Source organism: Rhinatrema bivittatum, chromosome 12 (assembly GCF_901001135.1).
Source record: "Rhinatrema bivittatum chromosome 12, aRhiBiv1.1, whole genome shotgun sequence".
Taxonomy (NCBI): domain Eukaryota; kingdom Metazoa; phylum Chordata; class Amphibia; order Gymnophiona; family Rhinatrematidae; genus Rhinatrema; species Rhinatrema bivittatum.
Window position 1 is genome coordinate 52,036,628 of NC_042626.1, and position 15,305 is coordinate 52,051,932.

The 15,305-nt window shown below is 47.1% G+C and overlaps 2 protein-coding genes across 2 annotated transcripts in view; one reads left to right on the forward strand and one right to left on the reverse strand.

Moving 5' to 3' along the window:
* The window catches only part of CNTD1 (cyclin N-terminal domain containing 1), a 37,875-nt gene extending 35,719 nt beyond the window's left edge, over positions 1 to 2,156 (forward strand). The window contains exon 7 of the mRNA XM_029574163.1: positions 1,766 to 2,156. Within this exon, the coding sequence (XP_029430023.1) occupies positions 1,766 to 1,876 (111 nt within the window). The 3' untranslated portion in view covers positions 1,877 to 2,156. The remainder of the gene's footprint in view (positions 1 to 1,765) is intronic.
* Positions 2,157 to 2,567: 411 nt separating this feature from the next.
* BECN1 (beclin 1) overlaps positions 2,568 to 15,305 on the reverse strand; it is a 49,810-nt gene continuing 37,072 nt past the window's right edge. Inside the window, exons 11-12 of the mRNA XM_029574162.1 lie at positions 12,095 to 12,237; positions 2,568 to 3,968 (exon numbers count right to left, since the gene is read on the reverse strand). Coding sequence (XP_029430022.1) covers positions 3,800 to 3,968; positions 12,095 to 12,237 — 312 coding nt within the window. The 3' untranslated portion in view covers positions 2,568 to 3,799. The remainder of the gene's footprint in view (positions 3,969 to 12,094; positions 12,238 to 15,305) is intronic.

Genomic DNA, 15,305 nt, shown 5'->3' on the forward strand with positions numbered 1-15,305 from the left:
CTGCATCTAGGTCCCCCAGTGGATCCATCACTGGTTCCACACCCTGACCAGATCCCTGCTCCTGCAGGCTCCACGGATCAGCACCATCAAAATCCTCGGAAGAAAGATCCTCCCCTTGTGATTGCCATATGCCTCCTTAGCCTTGCCTCGGATCGTCTGAAAAGCTGGCCTCTTCACTGCCAGCTCCTGCTCGGCGAGATAGGCCTCATGCATTAATAAAACAAAATCAGTGGAAAATCCACAGCGGTCTCCTATCTCCCCAGGTGCCAGGTCCTCCCCTGCGTCGCTGGCACATCTCTCCCTCCTCCAGGCCCCTGATGCACAGGAGAAAGCGGGGGAAGGGGAGTCCCTGCCTTTCCCATCCATGTCAGGGCTTTGCCATGTGGAGCTAAAATGGCCACCATTTCTTTCACTCCCTCTGGGGCCTCCTGCACAGGACCTGCAGCATGGATGCAGTGTCTGCCCTCTGATCCTTTTGCAGAGGCTCCCTTGCCTCCAGAGCCACAGGCAGGGCACAGAAGGGCCAAACTGAGGCAACAGTGCCTCGCCTGCAGGCCCGACAGGCTTTTCCATGCTCAGCGGGGGACAGCATCACACACGACATGGCTAAAAAGAACCCCGAGCAGGAGAAAATAAAGCTGCCGCCATTGTCCCGGCTTCGGGTGCTGAAAAGACAGCCCCAACTATGCAGTTTCCTCCTCACTCCAATGCCAAGTCTGCACACTTCAGGAGCTCTGGAGAAAAAATAAACAGGCTTCACAGCTTGAGTTAACTTTATATTAAAAAAAAAAAAAACAAGCTCTTAAACAACCTGCTGAGCCACCCAACAATAAAAGCAAATGAAAATTCTACTTTCCTGGTTCTGGAAGCTCCAGGCTGTTGCAGCCTGGGAGAGACGACCTTAGTAGGAGGCATGAGGGAAGCAGGACCCCTGGCCTTCCCTCCCTCTGGAATCAAGGGTTGAGTCTGGCCAGTGATTTCCACACACCCCCCCCCCCCCCCCCCCCGGCTCAACCAGGAGGGATGGCCCACGAAGGATCCTAACACTTCTGGGAGCTTCATCTTCAGTCTTCTCTCTAATCCTAACCTAATCTTATTTTAATTTAAATAACAGACTGCAGGGTTGCACCTCTACCATCTGCTGGAGACAGAGAAATACTGAGGGACTACAGGTGGCACGCTCGGATATGTAGCAGTGCCTCAAAGTTTTGTTCTCTACCCCCATCTGCTAGTGGGGATGCAGAAACTCACTTGTCTGGACTGATCTGTGAAATGAACAGGAAAGCACCTGCATACTTTAAAACACTGTGGGCCATTTGAAAATTGCCTTCTTAATTTTCCAAGTGAATTCTAAGGGCCTTTTCTCAAAAACAAAAAAAAATGTGAATGCTAACAGGATTTTGCACACTAATTTGGGGGTCGGTGGGTTGCCTATTTCCCTGTCTTAAGCTGTCCGAGAAGGCGGCTTTTGAAATGGAGCACTCGCTAACATTCCGCAGCCTCTAACTTCCACATGTAGTATGGCCCTAGATGTACAGACAGAGACATGGAATCATTTAACAAAGTTCTTTCTAGCATCTCATTGTTGGAAAGCAGAAAAAGAGACAAGTGATACTTACACCTTGCCACCTACAGCTTCTGTTTTTCCCCAATATTTTAGACCGCCCTCCTCCCATTTACTACTTTCTTTCCCACTGCACCATGTTGAAGTGGCAAACTTTTTTTTTTTTAAATAAAATATCTTTTGTTCTTTTTTTTTCTAAAGGTTCTGGAACATTTAAATTGCATCACGGGTATTACCGTGGAAAGCATTTTAGAACTGTCAATTGCAATACTGAATCATAGCATTGGCACCACAACCCCACGGAAGCACTGAGTGAAGTGTGCAGTTCACCTCCATTCTGCAGAATGACTGCTGCACTTAACTAAAAAGAAACCAAAAGTTATGAAGAACAGATTGTAAGAATTTCTGTGAACTGAATCGCTGTATGACACTTAAAGGCTGCATTTAAGGTTTATGCTTGCAGGGCTGCAGAGGAAGCCTGAGTATGTGGGCCCCGGCCAAAGACCATTGCTGGAATGACTGGGCTTGAGACCTTGGGTGGGGGTGGGGAGATATTTATCTAATCTATACAAGTAGAAATTCACAGGTAATTTCAAATGAAGGCTTATGGTACCGGGATCCCAGCACCAGTCCCAATGGAGCTAGAAGTACATAGCAGCAAAAAAAAAAAAAACCCACAAAAAAAAAACCAAGCACACACCTGTGGAGCCAAAAAAAAAAAAAAAAGTAAAACTGATTCACATAAAAGTTATGAAGTAGAAAATTATAAAGCTTTTACTCCCATCCAGCTCTGACATTTCAAATAACCGAGCAGGTTATGTAACAGTGCATAGGGTGCAGTTTGTTTACTGTGAAAGAGGTTATAGCACTCTGCCCCTGACAGTCATAAGGGTACAGCCTGTGCCCATTAAGTGAGAGGGAGTATGTTATATTTTTCTCAGAATACAAAGTATTTTTATTACTGTTTCCAGCCCATGCATAACAGAATGCAGTAAGTCTCTACTACAAATATTTAAATATATCATTGAAGCTAGTACTAAACACGCTGGCACATAGTTCAGTCCTAAAATGGATTTTTTTTTTTTACCTTTTATTTAAGAAAAAGGAAAAGCAGCATTACCATAATTTAAAGCAGCATTTCAGTACAGCCAACACAAAAGGCACCAATGCTGAAATACCTTCCAATACTGTAAAGTGATTTTCTTTGTAATTAAAAGGGAGATCCCCACCCTTCATTTCTTGGAACAATGTAATCACCAGAGGAGAGGATGCAATTTCAGAAATGGCAGTCCTTTTATAATCTATACTGGGTGCACAAGAATTCTGTCCCATCTCCTTCAGAAGGCACACCAGCCTTAGTGCTAAGCCAACAGCAGAGCCAAGCCTTGCACACCTAGAACAGCTCTCTGAAAGGATCTAGCAAGGGGAGTGGCTGGTAGTTTATTACCCCAAACTGAGAAATGTATATAGTGTCACACATCAGGACAGGTCCTTCAGCAAAGACGTGGGTCAGCAGTGGTGAAGTGCTGCTTTCATCTAGTCCACGGCCAAGGCAATGCAGCAATGAATATTACACATCAATGTGGCCAAAGAGATTTCGTAAATTGTTGCATTCTCTTAATTTTATACATATTTAATTGAACACATTGCTCCAGTGCAGCTAAATGAAATGTAAATCAAACATTTTAATGATTTTACAAAATAATTTGAGCGCCCCACTCACAAACAGCACATTGCAGAAAAAAAAAAATCTCTGGCTGCATCCTCTACCTGTAAAGTGATTTGTCCAATGCAAGGCTCACTTCTGTGCATGAAAGAACAGAGCTTTTCTGTATGCAGTCCATGAAACAGATTAAGAGAAATATTACATGGCATAACTACTTTGTTTACTTCCTTGTATGCTATTATAAACATGAATCCATTCAAAGTTTTAGAAAGTGTCTTCTGGGTGCTTTTTTAGTCAGAAAGTAGAGGATCTGTGTGTGTATGAATGTTTAGTGTCTGAGTCACACCAGATTTTTCAATACAGATCAGAAATTCCAAGGGCATACTCACAGGGTATTTTTTGGAGCCACATACCTGTTCCAGAAGTAGGATCTTTTTGTTCTGTGTGGAATTTTGCATTTACTATTGTGTAAACATGGTGCTTGTGAATAATATTAAATAAGAACACCTCACTAGGACATTTTTCAAACTAGAAGTAAACCATAAGCCAGCATGATTTCAGAAATTCAGTCATTTGTTATAAAATTGTGAAGAAACCCAGGCCAGTCCCCATTTCAGATTGGTCAACATGAATTTGAGAGCTTTTGTCCACTGCTCCTCAGAGTTGAACTGAGTTTTGATGGAATACGAGCCACCGCTTCCACCTGTGTCTTCAATCTTGCCTTTCTCTACATCCATTCTGCATCAAATAAGAGTATTACAGGATTTATAATACAGCCAAGACTACTTCTTTGCATTAAACTATAATTAGAAAATGAAGTATTAGCATTAGTTCTACAATTGTAGCTTAATACAAACATTTCTAAGAGTGAGAGTGACTTTATAGTTATGTGTCTGATGTAGCTGCACTGCAAAGAAAATCAGCACTTCAAGGGCAGCCTCTGGCTGCGAACACACATACTTTAGATCAGCAGTGCACAGCGTGCCATTCCCCTGCATGCACAGGGAGCCACAGAGCTAACACCAATCCCGAGTGAGAGTTGCCATCACTTTCGCTGTGATTAATTAACCACAATGGGGTTCTCCCCCTTCAGCCTCATGCTTTACAACTTCTTGTCCATGTAGCTCTCTCCAGAAATGAAGTCCACAGGAAACCTCAACCTGAGAGAGTGGTAGATGTACAGATTTGCCTCCCATTGGAAGTACAGGGGAAAACTGTGTTGGAACTGAGAAAGGCATGGGACACGAATAAAAGATCCTGAGCAGTGGGGGAAGTGATGGAATACCAGAGACCCAATATGGTTTGTAATATTACAATAGGCAGACTGGGTGGGTCTGACAACCGCTTGAGTCTCCTAACTTCTGCTCTTAGGCTCTAACAATTAGACTATTACACCATTTCAGAGAAATCTAAGTATAATAAATAAAGATGCCCTGCATGCATATCACCAGTATGCAAATTGAGCTCTGCCCCCTCCCTGTATGGGAATTGAACTCTGCCTTTCTTTCCCTGTACTCCAGCTCCACCCCCCTCTCTCTGAATTGTTCAATCCACCGCATATGGAAATTGAGCTCTGCACCCCTATCTGGCTGTACTCTCCAGCTCTGCTCCCCCCCCCAAAATTATCAATCCATTCTCTACCACCACACATTATACCCAAACTCAGCCTGCACTCTCAACTACCACATATCTGAATTATGCACTTACGGTGTTTCCCTGGTCTTGGATGGGCTTTTACTACTAGTTAATAATGTAGAAGACTCATGCACACTTCATTTCTTATTTACATAAAATAAAATTCCAGGATAAAAAAATGTATTTAACTATTTAATACTATTAATGTTTCCTTAAGCACCACCACACTCTGGAGACTATATCTTTTTAATTATTCATTGATTAAACAATGAGATATTTCATTTCCAGTCCTATTTGCTGCTAGAACAGGGGTGGGCAAACTTTTTGACTTGAGGGCCCCATTGAAAGGTATGACACCTTGTGTGGGCCAAAGGTGCTCTGCTCTGCCCGCCCCCCCCGAGCACCTCAGCAGCCAAAACAGTACCAATTTCTGTACTGCTTTCCCCTTCTGACAATATGCCCAGAAATGGCTCATCACCAGGGACTGAATTAAAGCTCACACAGGCAGGATGTTCCCTTCAGGTCATAGTTCGTCCACCTCATTCTTAGAGACAGACAATTTGCAGGTGTGCAGAGTCTCCTTTTTTGCATGCAGAATTGCCTCTTTGCTCAACTTTGTCCTTCTAAAAAAAAATTTTACTCCAGTGCAGTTCAGAGAGAGATAGAGTTGATTACCTGTAACAGATGTTCTCCTAGGACAGCAGGATGTTAGTCCTCACAGATGGGTTACATCATCAGATGGCGCCTGGCACAGAAAACTGACTGGCACACTGAGCATGCCCAGCATGCCACAACCCGCACGGCCACACAGGGTCCCTCTTCAGTCTCGTATCTTGGCGGAAAAGGACAACCGAAAAAATAAAACAAACCAATGGAGAACTCAACTCCGCGGGTGGCGGGCGGGTTTCCTGAGGACAAACATCCTGCTGTCCTAGGAGAACATGTTACATAAGTAACTCTGCTTTCTCCTTGGACAAGCAGGATGGTAGTCCTCAGAGTTGTGAGAATACCAAACTATCGGTTGCCCCAGGCAATAATAGAACCCACAGCACTTAACCATGTGCCAACGGGCACAACAGACGTGCCGAGGGTGAGAACGGGAGACAGCACGAACCAGACACTGGGCCCTAGGTAGGGAGAGTTGGGTTCTTAGGCTTGTAGCAGATTACGAAGGACAGACTGGCCAAAGGTACTGTCATGTCAACCATCCTTGTCCAATCAGTAATGAGCGGCAAACGTGCAGGGAGCTCCACGTTGCAGCCTTGCAGATCTCAGCAATGGGAACCACACGAAAGTGTGCCACTGATGCTGCATGGCCCTGAGTGTGCTTTGAAGCAGCCTCCAAGTAGAAGGCCCGCCTACTCGTAGCAGAAGGATATACAATCTGCCAACCAGCTGGTCAGTGTCTGCTTGCCCACCGCAACACCAAGTCTGTTCTTATCAAAAGAGACAAAAAGTTGCACTGACTGCCTATGGGTTGTGCAGAGCCCGTTCATCCTGGTGGGAATGAGGCCTCAGAAAGAAGGTGGGCAAAATGGACTGATTTTGACCTTAGGCAGAAACTTATGGGTGAGTGCGTAGAACCACCCTGTCATGAAAGAATTTCGTATAGGGCGGATATGTCACTAACGCCTGAAGCTCACTGACCCTGCGAGTGGAGGTGACACAACCAGGAAAATGACTTTCCAGGTGAGATGTTTTAAGCTCGCAGGAGCACATAGGCTCGAAAGGAGGCTGCATGAGCCATGCTAGAACCACGTTGAGGTCCCAGGGCACAACAGGAGGGTGCAGAGGGGGCTTTAGATGCAATAGGCCCCTCATGAAGTGGCCCACTAAGGGCTGTACAGAAATGAGTGCACCACTTATCTCATGGTGATATGCACCGATAGCGCTCAGGTGGACTCTGATCAAGGTGGTCTGTAGCCCAGACTCAGAGAGGGACCACAAATAATCCAATAGTCGGAGTGGGGCATGAGAAAGGGTCTAGGCCCTTTGCCCCACACCAGACAGAGAACCTCCTCCACTTCATCCGGTAAGACTTCCTGGTGGAAGGCTTTCGGGAAGCCACCAGTACCTGCGACACATTATCAGAGAGGTCAAGGGACTGCAAGACTACCCTTTCGACATCCAGGCAGTGAGGGCCAGCGAGCAGAGGTTTGGGTGGTGCAACATGCCCTGATCCTGTGTGCTCAGGTTGGGGGGAGGTGGCCAGGCGAATAGGCTCCCGAATCGATAGGTCACGCAGGATCGGGAACCAGACTTGTTGCGGCCAGTACAGGGCAATCTGAATCATGGTGCCCCTGTCTTGCCTGAGCTTCACGAGAGTCTTCCCCCACCAGTGGGAGCGGAGGATATGCATACAGCAAGCCCTTGCCCCAAAGCCGAGCAAAGGCATCCAAGGCTATTTCCCCATCCTCCCTGTACAGGGAGCAGACGTGGATCACTTTGTAATTCTGGGGGGAGGCAAAGAGGTCCACATCCAGAATGCCCCACAGGTGGAAGATTCTGTCCGCAACTGTCAGGTTGAGGGACCATTCGTGGGGGTGGAATGCAGACTCAAGCAGTCCGCCACCACATTCTCTGTCCCTGCAAGGTAAACTGCTTATAAGAGCATGTCTTTCAACAGGGCCCAGGCCCAAATCTGTACCACCTTCTGGCAAAACAGAAAGGAGCCCATGCCTCCCTGCTTGTTTATGTACCACATCGCAACTTGGGTTGTCGGTCTGGATCAAAACCACTTTGTGGGCGTACCGGATTGCTTGCAGCTCCAGGAAATTTGACAACTTGCCTCCTGCTCCAACCACATGCCTTGCGTGTGCATATTGCCTACATGTGCTCCCCAGCCCAAGGTGGAGGCATCAGTGGTCAGCACCACCTGCGGGGGTGGCACTTGGAAGGGAAGGCCTCTTTCCAAATTGGTCAGTCTCTCCCACCAGGAAAGGGAGGCCTAGAATGGCGAGGTGATCTGCACTGGCGCTGAGAGGTCCTGGGTGGCCTGGAGCTACTGAGAGCAGAGTGTCCACTGCACCACCCACATGGCTAGCAGGGCAAGTGGAGTGACATGAACTGACGCTGCCATGTGGTCCAGCAAGCGGAGCAGTACCCGGGCAGAAATAATCCAACTCTGGCAGATGGAGTGCACCATCGAAGTCAGGGTCTGGGCACGGTCCCGGGGAAGAAATACTCTGGTGAGAGTCATGTCTAGCTAAGCCCCAATAAATGCCAGCTGCTGGGACGGGCTCTAATGAGATTTTGGTAGATTGACCACGAACCCCAACAACTGTAGCACTTTGGCTGTGAAGTGGAGGGAGCGCAGAGCACCCTCTGGTGTAGTGCTCCTAATGAGCCAGTCATCAGGTAGGGGAACATGTGCACCCCACTGCAGTGCAGGTGTGCCCCTACCACTGCCAGGCATTTTGTAAAGACCCGTGGGGCTGAGGCAAGGCCGAATGGCAGCACCCGGTATTGGAAATGTCTGCGGCCCACTATGAAGTGGAGATACTTCCTGTGAGGCGGGAATATTGCTAAGTGGGCATAAGCGTCCTTCAGATCGAGAGAGCAGAGCCAATCTCCTTTTTGAAGGAGAGAAATCAGAGTGCCCAAGGAGACCATTTTGAAACATGCTCACTGCAAGAACCTGTTTAAGGCTTTGAGGTCGAGAATGGACCGAAAAGGTAGTCTGTTTTCTTTGGTATCAGAAAATATCTCGAGTGGAACCCCTGGCTCTGTTGAGAGTGGGGCGCGGGTTCTACTGCTCCGACCTTTAACAAGGCCGAAAACTCCAACTTGAGAGTTTCCTGATGCTTTGACAGGCCCCACATTGGCGGTGGTGGAGAATCTGCTGGGATTGGGACATGGCGGTAACCATGTTGTACGATGGCCAGAACCCAGCGGTCGGTGGTAATAGAAGCCAGCGGTCTGCAGACAGACACAGCTGGACCCCGACTGGTGGATAGGGATTCGTGGGCACCGCAAGGTAGCATCCACTCTCTCGCCGCCAGTCAAAAGCCCGCAGCTGGACTGGGCTGTTGGCGAGGCTGACCCCTGGTCGTAGAGTGTTGTGCCCTGGTGCAGGAAGCTGGATGGTAGTATCTCCTCTGGTGGTAGAAGGACTTGCAGTGTCCATGACACAGAGACTTGCTCATGGAGGATGGTGGGTCCGAAGTACTGGCTGAAAGGTCTAATGATGATCCTTGAGCTGAACAGTCTCCGTCTCTGACCTTGTCCCTGAAGAGAGATTTTCTCTGGTGCAGGGCAGGTCCGCCAGCCTTTCCTGGATCTCTGGCCGGAGGCTCGAAGCCAGGCCATGCGTCAGGTGCTAATGCCCGCAGCTGATACCCTGGCCACCATCTCGAAGACATCGTAAGATGATCTCATCTCATGATTCCCGACCTCCAGGCCCTTTTGTACTATTGCCTCCAGAGCATCCTGTTGCTGAGGCAGGTGCTCTGCCAACTCTTGAACTTGTTTCCACAAGTTCCTTCTGTATTGAGCCATGAACAACTGGTAGGAGGTGATATGGGCAATCATTGTCCCTTGGAAGACCCTCCTACCAAGGGGTGCCCAGGGCCCTATGCTCTCAGCCTGGAGGGGCGGAGGAATGGGTTTGAGATTTCTTGGTCTTTAAGGAAGACTCCACAGCCACAGATTGGTGTGGGAGCTGGAGTTTTTGAAGGCCAAATGCCTCTTGGACCAGATAAAGGGCATCTGTCTTCCGGTTAACCAGTGGGACAGAGCCCAGGTGTTCCCACAACCGGTATAGAAGTTCTAAAAGGACTTCATGGACTGGAATGGTTATTTTCTTCGGGACATCCACAAACTGGAGAACTTGCAGCATTTTGTGGCGGGCGTCCTCCTCCGTGAGGAGCTGGAAAGGAATGGCTTCTGCCATAGACCGGACAAAGCCCACAAAGGAGAGGTCTGGGGGAGAGCGATGTCTCATCTGGCGGAGAGGGCTCAGAAGGCAAGTCGCCAGATTCATCAGACAAGGATGCCGATGAATCATCGCCCCAGGGATCATATGCCACGTTCTCCTCATTAACGTCCACAGGACGGTGAGGTAGGCCAGCACCCATACCCACCGGTAGCGGCACCAAGGGTTGTCTTGGCAGCCTCAAGGACATCGACGGTGGCGGAAGCACCGGGGGCCCCGAGGGAACAGACGGCCCTGGGACTCCCGATGGCCTGGGAACGGGTTCGGGAAGTGCAGGTACCATCGAGGGCTTCAGGTGCAATTGTGTATATTCCTCCTTGGAGGATCCAATAATTGGTATAGCTCCGGAGGGGGACCTCAGTGGCCGATGGGGAACCGAAGGGGCCCTGGGCACCAGTTGCATTGGTAGGATGTCGAGACGCTCCAGCAGGGCATGCACCACCGCCTGTTGAACCCTATGGTCCAACTCCTCCTGAAAGTCCAGCGATGAGAAATCAGACGACGGAGGAGGAGGAGGACGAGGTGTCACCGGAGCCTCCATGGGGGGGCCCAAGGAGGCTCTGTGACCGGCCCCACACTCTGTGGGGAATGCCTGGAACTTCTGGGTTTGGAAGAGGATGGTGCCTGTTCACCACGGGGTCGCTTCAGGGGAGTCTCGGCATGGGCCGGTGCTCCACTGGAATAGACACTGGTGCTGTGCGAAGACTGCAGATACCGGCATTTTCCCTTAGTGCTCAGCCCGATCCTTCTCCAGTGCTGAGGAAGCAGACAATCCAGATGCCTTGGAACGGTCAGACAATGGAGAAAGCCAGTCCCCTAAGCCCTTCTCTTTGCGAGGAGGGATCAGACAGGACGCAGAGGGCAATTCCGAGTCGGTGGGATCACCGCAAACCTTCGATGTCAAAGTCCCCGATGCCAGAGTTGATGGAACTGACTTTAGTGCCAAAAAACTGCTCCATTTTGTCCAGCTGGGAACGACGACTGTTGGGGGTCATCTGAGCATAGTCGGGGCACCTGCGGACATCTCGAGAAACCTCCAGGCAGAGAATACAAACCTCGTGCGGATACGTGACAGACACGGTCTGCAGGCACTGGGGGCACTTACGAAAACTGGATGATGCCATGAAAATAAGCTGGCGAGCGGTCGATGGCCACTGGGAGGCAATAGGCTCGGGGATCGACCGCAAGGAACACCTATTGAGATGCCGGGGGAACCGACCGCGAAGAGGGACCCCATGCGGGGAAAAACAGAGGAGAAATCCTCAAAGAAGAGAAATTTTGAAAACTTTGGAGAGAACCCCGAGAACCGCGAGGAAACTGTTTCATGGAAAAAACGAGACTGAAGAGGGTCCCCGTGTGGCCACGAGGATAGTGGCATGCTCAGTGTGCCAGTCAAAGTTTTCCATGCCGGGCTCCATTTGATGATGTCACCCATCTGTGAGGACTACCATCCTGCTTGTCCTAGGAAAATAAGATCTCTCTTGTAAGAGCTTACAAAGTGAAGGTATGTATGGATTTTAGAAAAAACATACAGATTTTTCTTGCTATTCTGTTATTCTGGTCAGAAATCTAAGGATTAGTGTTACTTCTTGAAGCTTTAGAGTACTATATTTTCCACTAAAAACAACCCTCTAATACTTTCTGTAAAACTGGTCTCTTCACTTTTTTTAAATCTTCATTCAGTATTTGGGACATTTTTAACCCTCCCCTTTTTGAAAACCATTAATACCTAGCCAGTATCCAGTTAGGGCCAGTTCAGAGTTATGCTTGCATTCTTCACTTTTTACTCTTTTCTATACCTTTTTCCTTGTTCCATATCGTCAAGTCTTGGACATCAGTAATATCCTGCATATGGGAAGATAGTATGCATCTTCCTCCCTAAAGACTACTTGAACAGTAGACGTGGAGTCAGTACTCTCCGTTCTCCACTTACAGAGAAGACCCTTGGCTTGCCCCTGAAATACTGAGAGACTGAAAACACAGAGATCCTTGCCCCAAGTCAGAATGTGGGTCCTGTCACACTGCCTGTGAATCACTAGAATACTCTCAAAGCCTACTCATCGGCTCTCAAATGTTTCCACCTTCATAATGTGTGGTGGAAGACTGATTGAACACTACCAATCTCCACTCCATATTCCCCAAGCTAACGAATGGGAGAATAATCCCAGGGCTCAACCTATTTTTTTTCTTTTGCCATGATTTAATGTGTTTTAATTGGCCAGAGGCACAATATCTAATATAATCCTAAATCATTAAACAGTTTTTACAAACTACAGTTCTTTTTTTTTTTTGTTACCTGTATGGGAGACAAAACCCTGTATCGCCCTTCTCCACCTCCTCTTTAAACTGCTGCACACAGTCCAAGAAAGCCACCATTGCATGATCAAATTTGTTGTCCCAAAAGAACCTTAAACCTCCAGAGCAGTACAACGGCAACTCCTTAAATTGTAGAAATTATATCATGTTAAAATACAAAAATAATATATCCATAACACACTACTCCTAGAAGTATGCAGCACTATACAGATACACACAAGAGACAGTCTCTGCTCCATGGAGCTTACAATCTAGTCACAAAGCCAGACATTTTGATTCCCACTACAAAAACTTCTACACCATCTGTTGCAGAAGAAGAAGAGGTGGTTATAAAGAAGATAAGCCCATAAAGGTAATCAAACTGGACTTCTCTGTACCTACGGAAAAAAAAACAAAAAACTTTTGGAGCAAGCTCCCTCTACAATAGGCTAAAAAATGAGCTAAACTAGGGACTGATGAGGTTATTTATAAAAGTAGTGTGGGTTGCCTTGAATGCATGGAAATAAATGTTAAAAAAAATATTACGAAGCGATACCATTTTTAGACTAATTTAATACATTGCTTGACTAGCCTTTGGGATGTTTAACACTTCTTTGCTTAAATCCAAACAGAATAAGCAAACAAACAATGACACTGTCATGATATTTTTGAGACCACTGCATCAATGACCTTATGACCATAATACTAAATGGCTAATCCAGAACAATCCAGAAGTTAAAACGATTAAATACTTCAGAACTCACATGAAAAGGACTTAATAGAAACGTGCGTTTTCTATTCCACTACCAGTGAGGCCAATGAAATAAGCTGTGCTGCCCTAGCACAGTTTTTTAGCACCCGTTTTAGCAAGGGTTTTCAACACTAACATACCCCAGTATGTAATAGGGGTTTTAGTGGCGCAAAAAAAAAAAAATGCAGTGAAAGAAGAGTAAAAGGCCATGCTAGGATTAGCATGTCTCTATACAAACTGCAGGATAATGAGCGTATTAGCAATTACCCTGTAATGCAAGAAAGCACTGTAAAGGGCACACACCTTGCGCATATCAATTTATCACAGGAAATTTAACTCCTGTGTCCTCCCACCCACCCAAATGGTGGCCGATGCACCTAAATTCCTAATCCTCCCATCCCATCCCATGTGGTGGAGAAGAAAACCTTATTTCCTCCAGCCCACATCTCAAAGTCATGGAGTTAAAACTATTAAAATTTGTCAGGCTGCTTAATTTGAGTGTGTTTATTACTAGACTTGCTTAACAGAGACATACTGCAAAAGTATGCCAATATGGAAGGATGTGATGAAGAGTTCTGTTATTAAAATCAAATTCCGGCACCAAGAAAAATTCAGTTATAGAAACAAAGAAAAGGAAAATTGGTTCTTACCTGCTAATTTTCGGTCCTGTAATACCATAGATCTGTCCAGACAAGTGGACCCATCAGCAGATGGAGACAGGGAACAAAAACTTTCAGGCACTGCTACAGTCTCTCAGTATTGACCTGTACCCAAGCCAAAGAGTAGATTCCATTCCCCTTTCCTGGGCGAACTGGAAAACACAGGGTTGGAATCCCCTGAATTGAAGGCTCACATGCTTCCAAACAAGAAACACTCTGAAAACCGCTTAATTTAAAAAAACAAACAAACTTCTGAACAGTCTGAAAATTTTCTGATATAAGCTGTACAAAATCACCAGGAAATTCAATCTTTCGGCAGCAAATGGGATGGGTCTCTGGACTGATCTATGGTATTACAGGAACGAAAACTAGCAGGTCAGAACCAGTTTTCCTTTCCTATTCATACTCAGATCAGTCCAGACAAATGGGATGTACCCAAGCACCCCTATACTGGGCTGGAACCAGAAAGACATGATTTCAATACACTTTCAGTGAAAGTCCCATCCTCCTGCACCCGAATGTCCAACTGGTAATGCTTGGTGAAAGTATGAAGCGAAGACCACACAGCGGCCCTACATATCTCTTGGGGAGACACCAACTGACACTCCGCCCAAGAGGCTGCCTGCGCGCTAGTCGAATCTGATAGGATGAGCAAATGGTTTCCTTCAGCCATCAAAATATCACAGCCTTAGACGTTCTCTCTCCACTGAACACCACAAAGAGATGGTCCGACCACCGAAAGCTATCAGTGCTATCAGTGCCCTTCAAATAATGCAACAGAGTGTGATGCACATCCTGAAGACTCCCTAGACCACTCCGGAAATGCCGGCAGCTCAACTGTCTGATTCACATGGAAAGAAAAAACTTTCTGCAAGAAAGAGGGGACTATACGCATCGTCACCCTGTCATCCTTCTTGGGTATGATGAAATAGATGTAATAACGCTTCTTATTTTATTGGGGCATAGATACTGGGATTACAGCCCTCATCCTGAGAAGCCTTAAAAGAGTAATCTCCATGGCCTGCTTTTTGTGCTGGGAGTGGCAAGGAGACATCATAAATATGTCCCGAGGAGTGCCGAGAAATTCCTTCTCATATGACTTCTGGTACCCACTTGTCTGAAGTGATCTCAACCCACCTTTGGTAAAAGACAGAGTCGACCCCCTATCTCCTCATTCCGAAGATGGATCGGTAAAATTTCATTAGGAGATTTGGGATGATCCTGAACCTGCCCCTCTCTTGGGCTGTAGACTATGAAAGGGCTGAGACCTCTGAAATGTTGAGTTTATGTAGGGGCGAAAACATTGATAGCCCCTGGACCGGCTTCTCATAGGCGAGGGGCGCTGCAACTGCTTCCTCTTATCTTCCGGTAGCTGGGGGACTGAGATTCGCCCCATTTACAGGCCAGTTTTTCCAATTCATTTTCAAATATGAGTGATCCTTTAAAGGGCATCTTTGTAAGGTTGGCCTTCGAGGTTGCGTCAACTGAGCCTTGCCACAGCCATAGCTGTTTTCTGGCCGCTACCACCGAGGCCACTCCTCTGGCTGAAGTACAGGTTAAATCAGAGTCCGTGTCTAGTAAAGAGGCGGCAGCAGGTTCCATAACCGCTCTGGGGTTCACCCCCGAGTCATCCACCCCCTGAGAGAGAAGTAGCCACGAACGTGCTGCCAGGGCACAAGAAGCAGCAAACTGTAAGGTCATTGCTACTGTGTCAAAGGCTTGTTTAAGGAAAGACTCCAACCGTCTATTGTGTGCATCCTTTAAGACTGCTCCTACCTCCACTGGGATAGTTGTTCACTTAG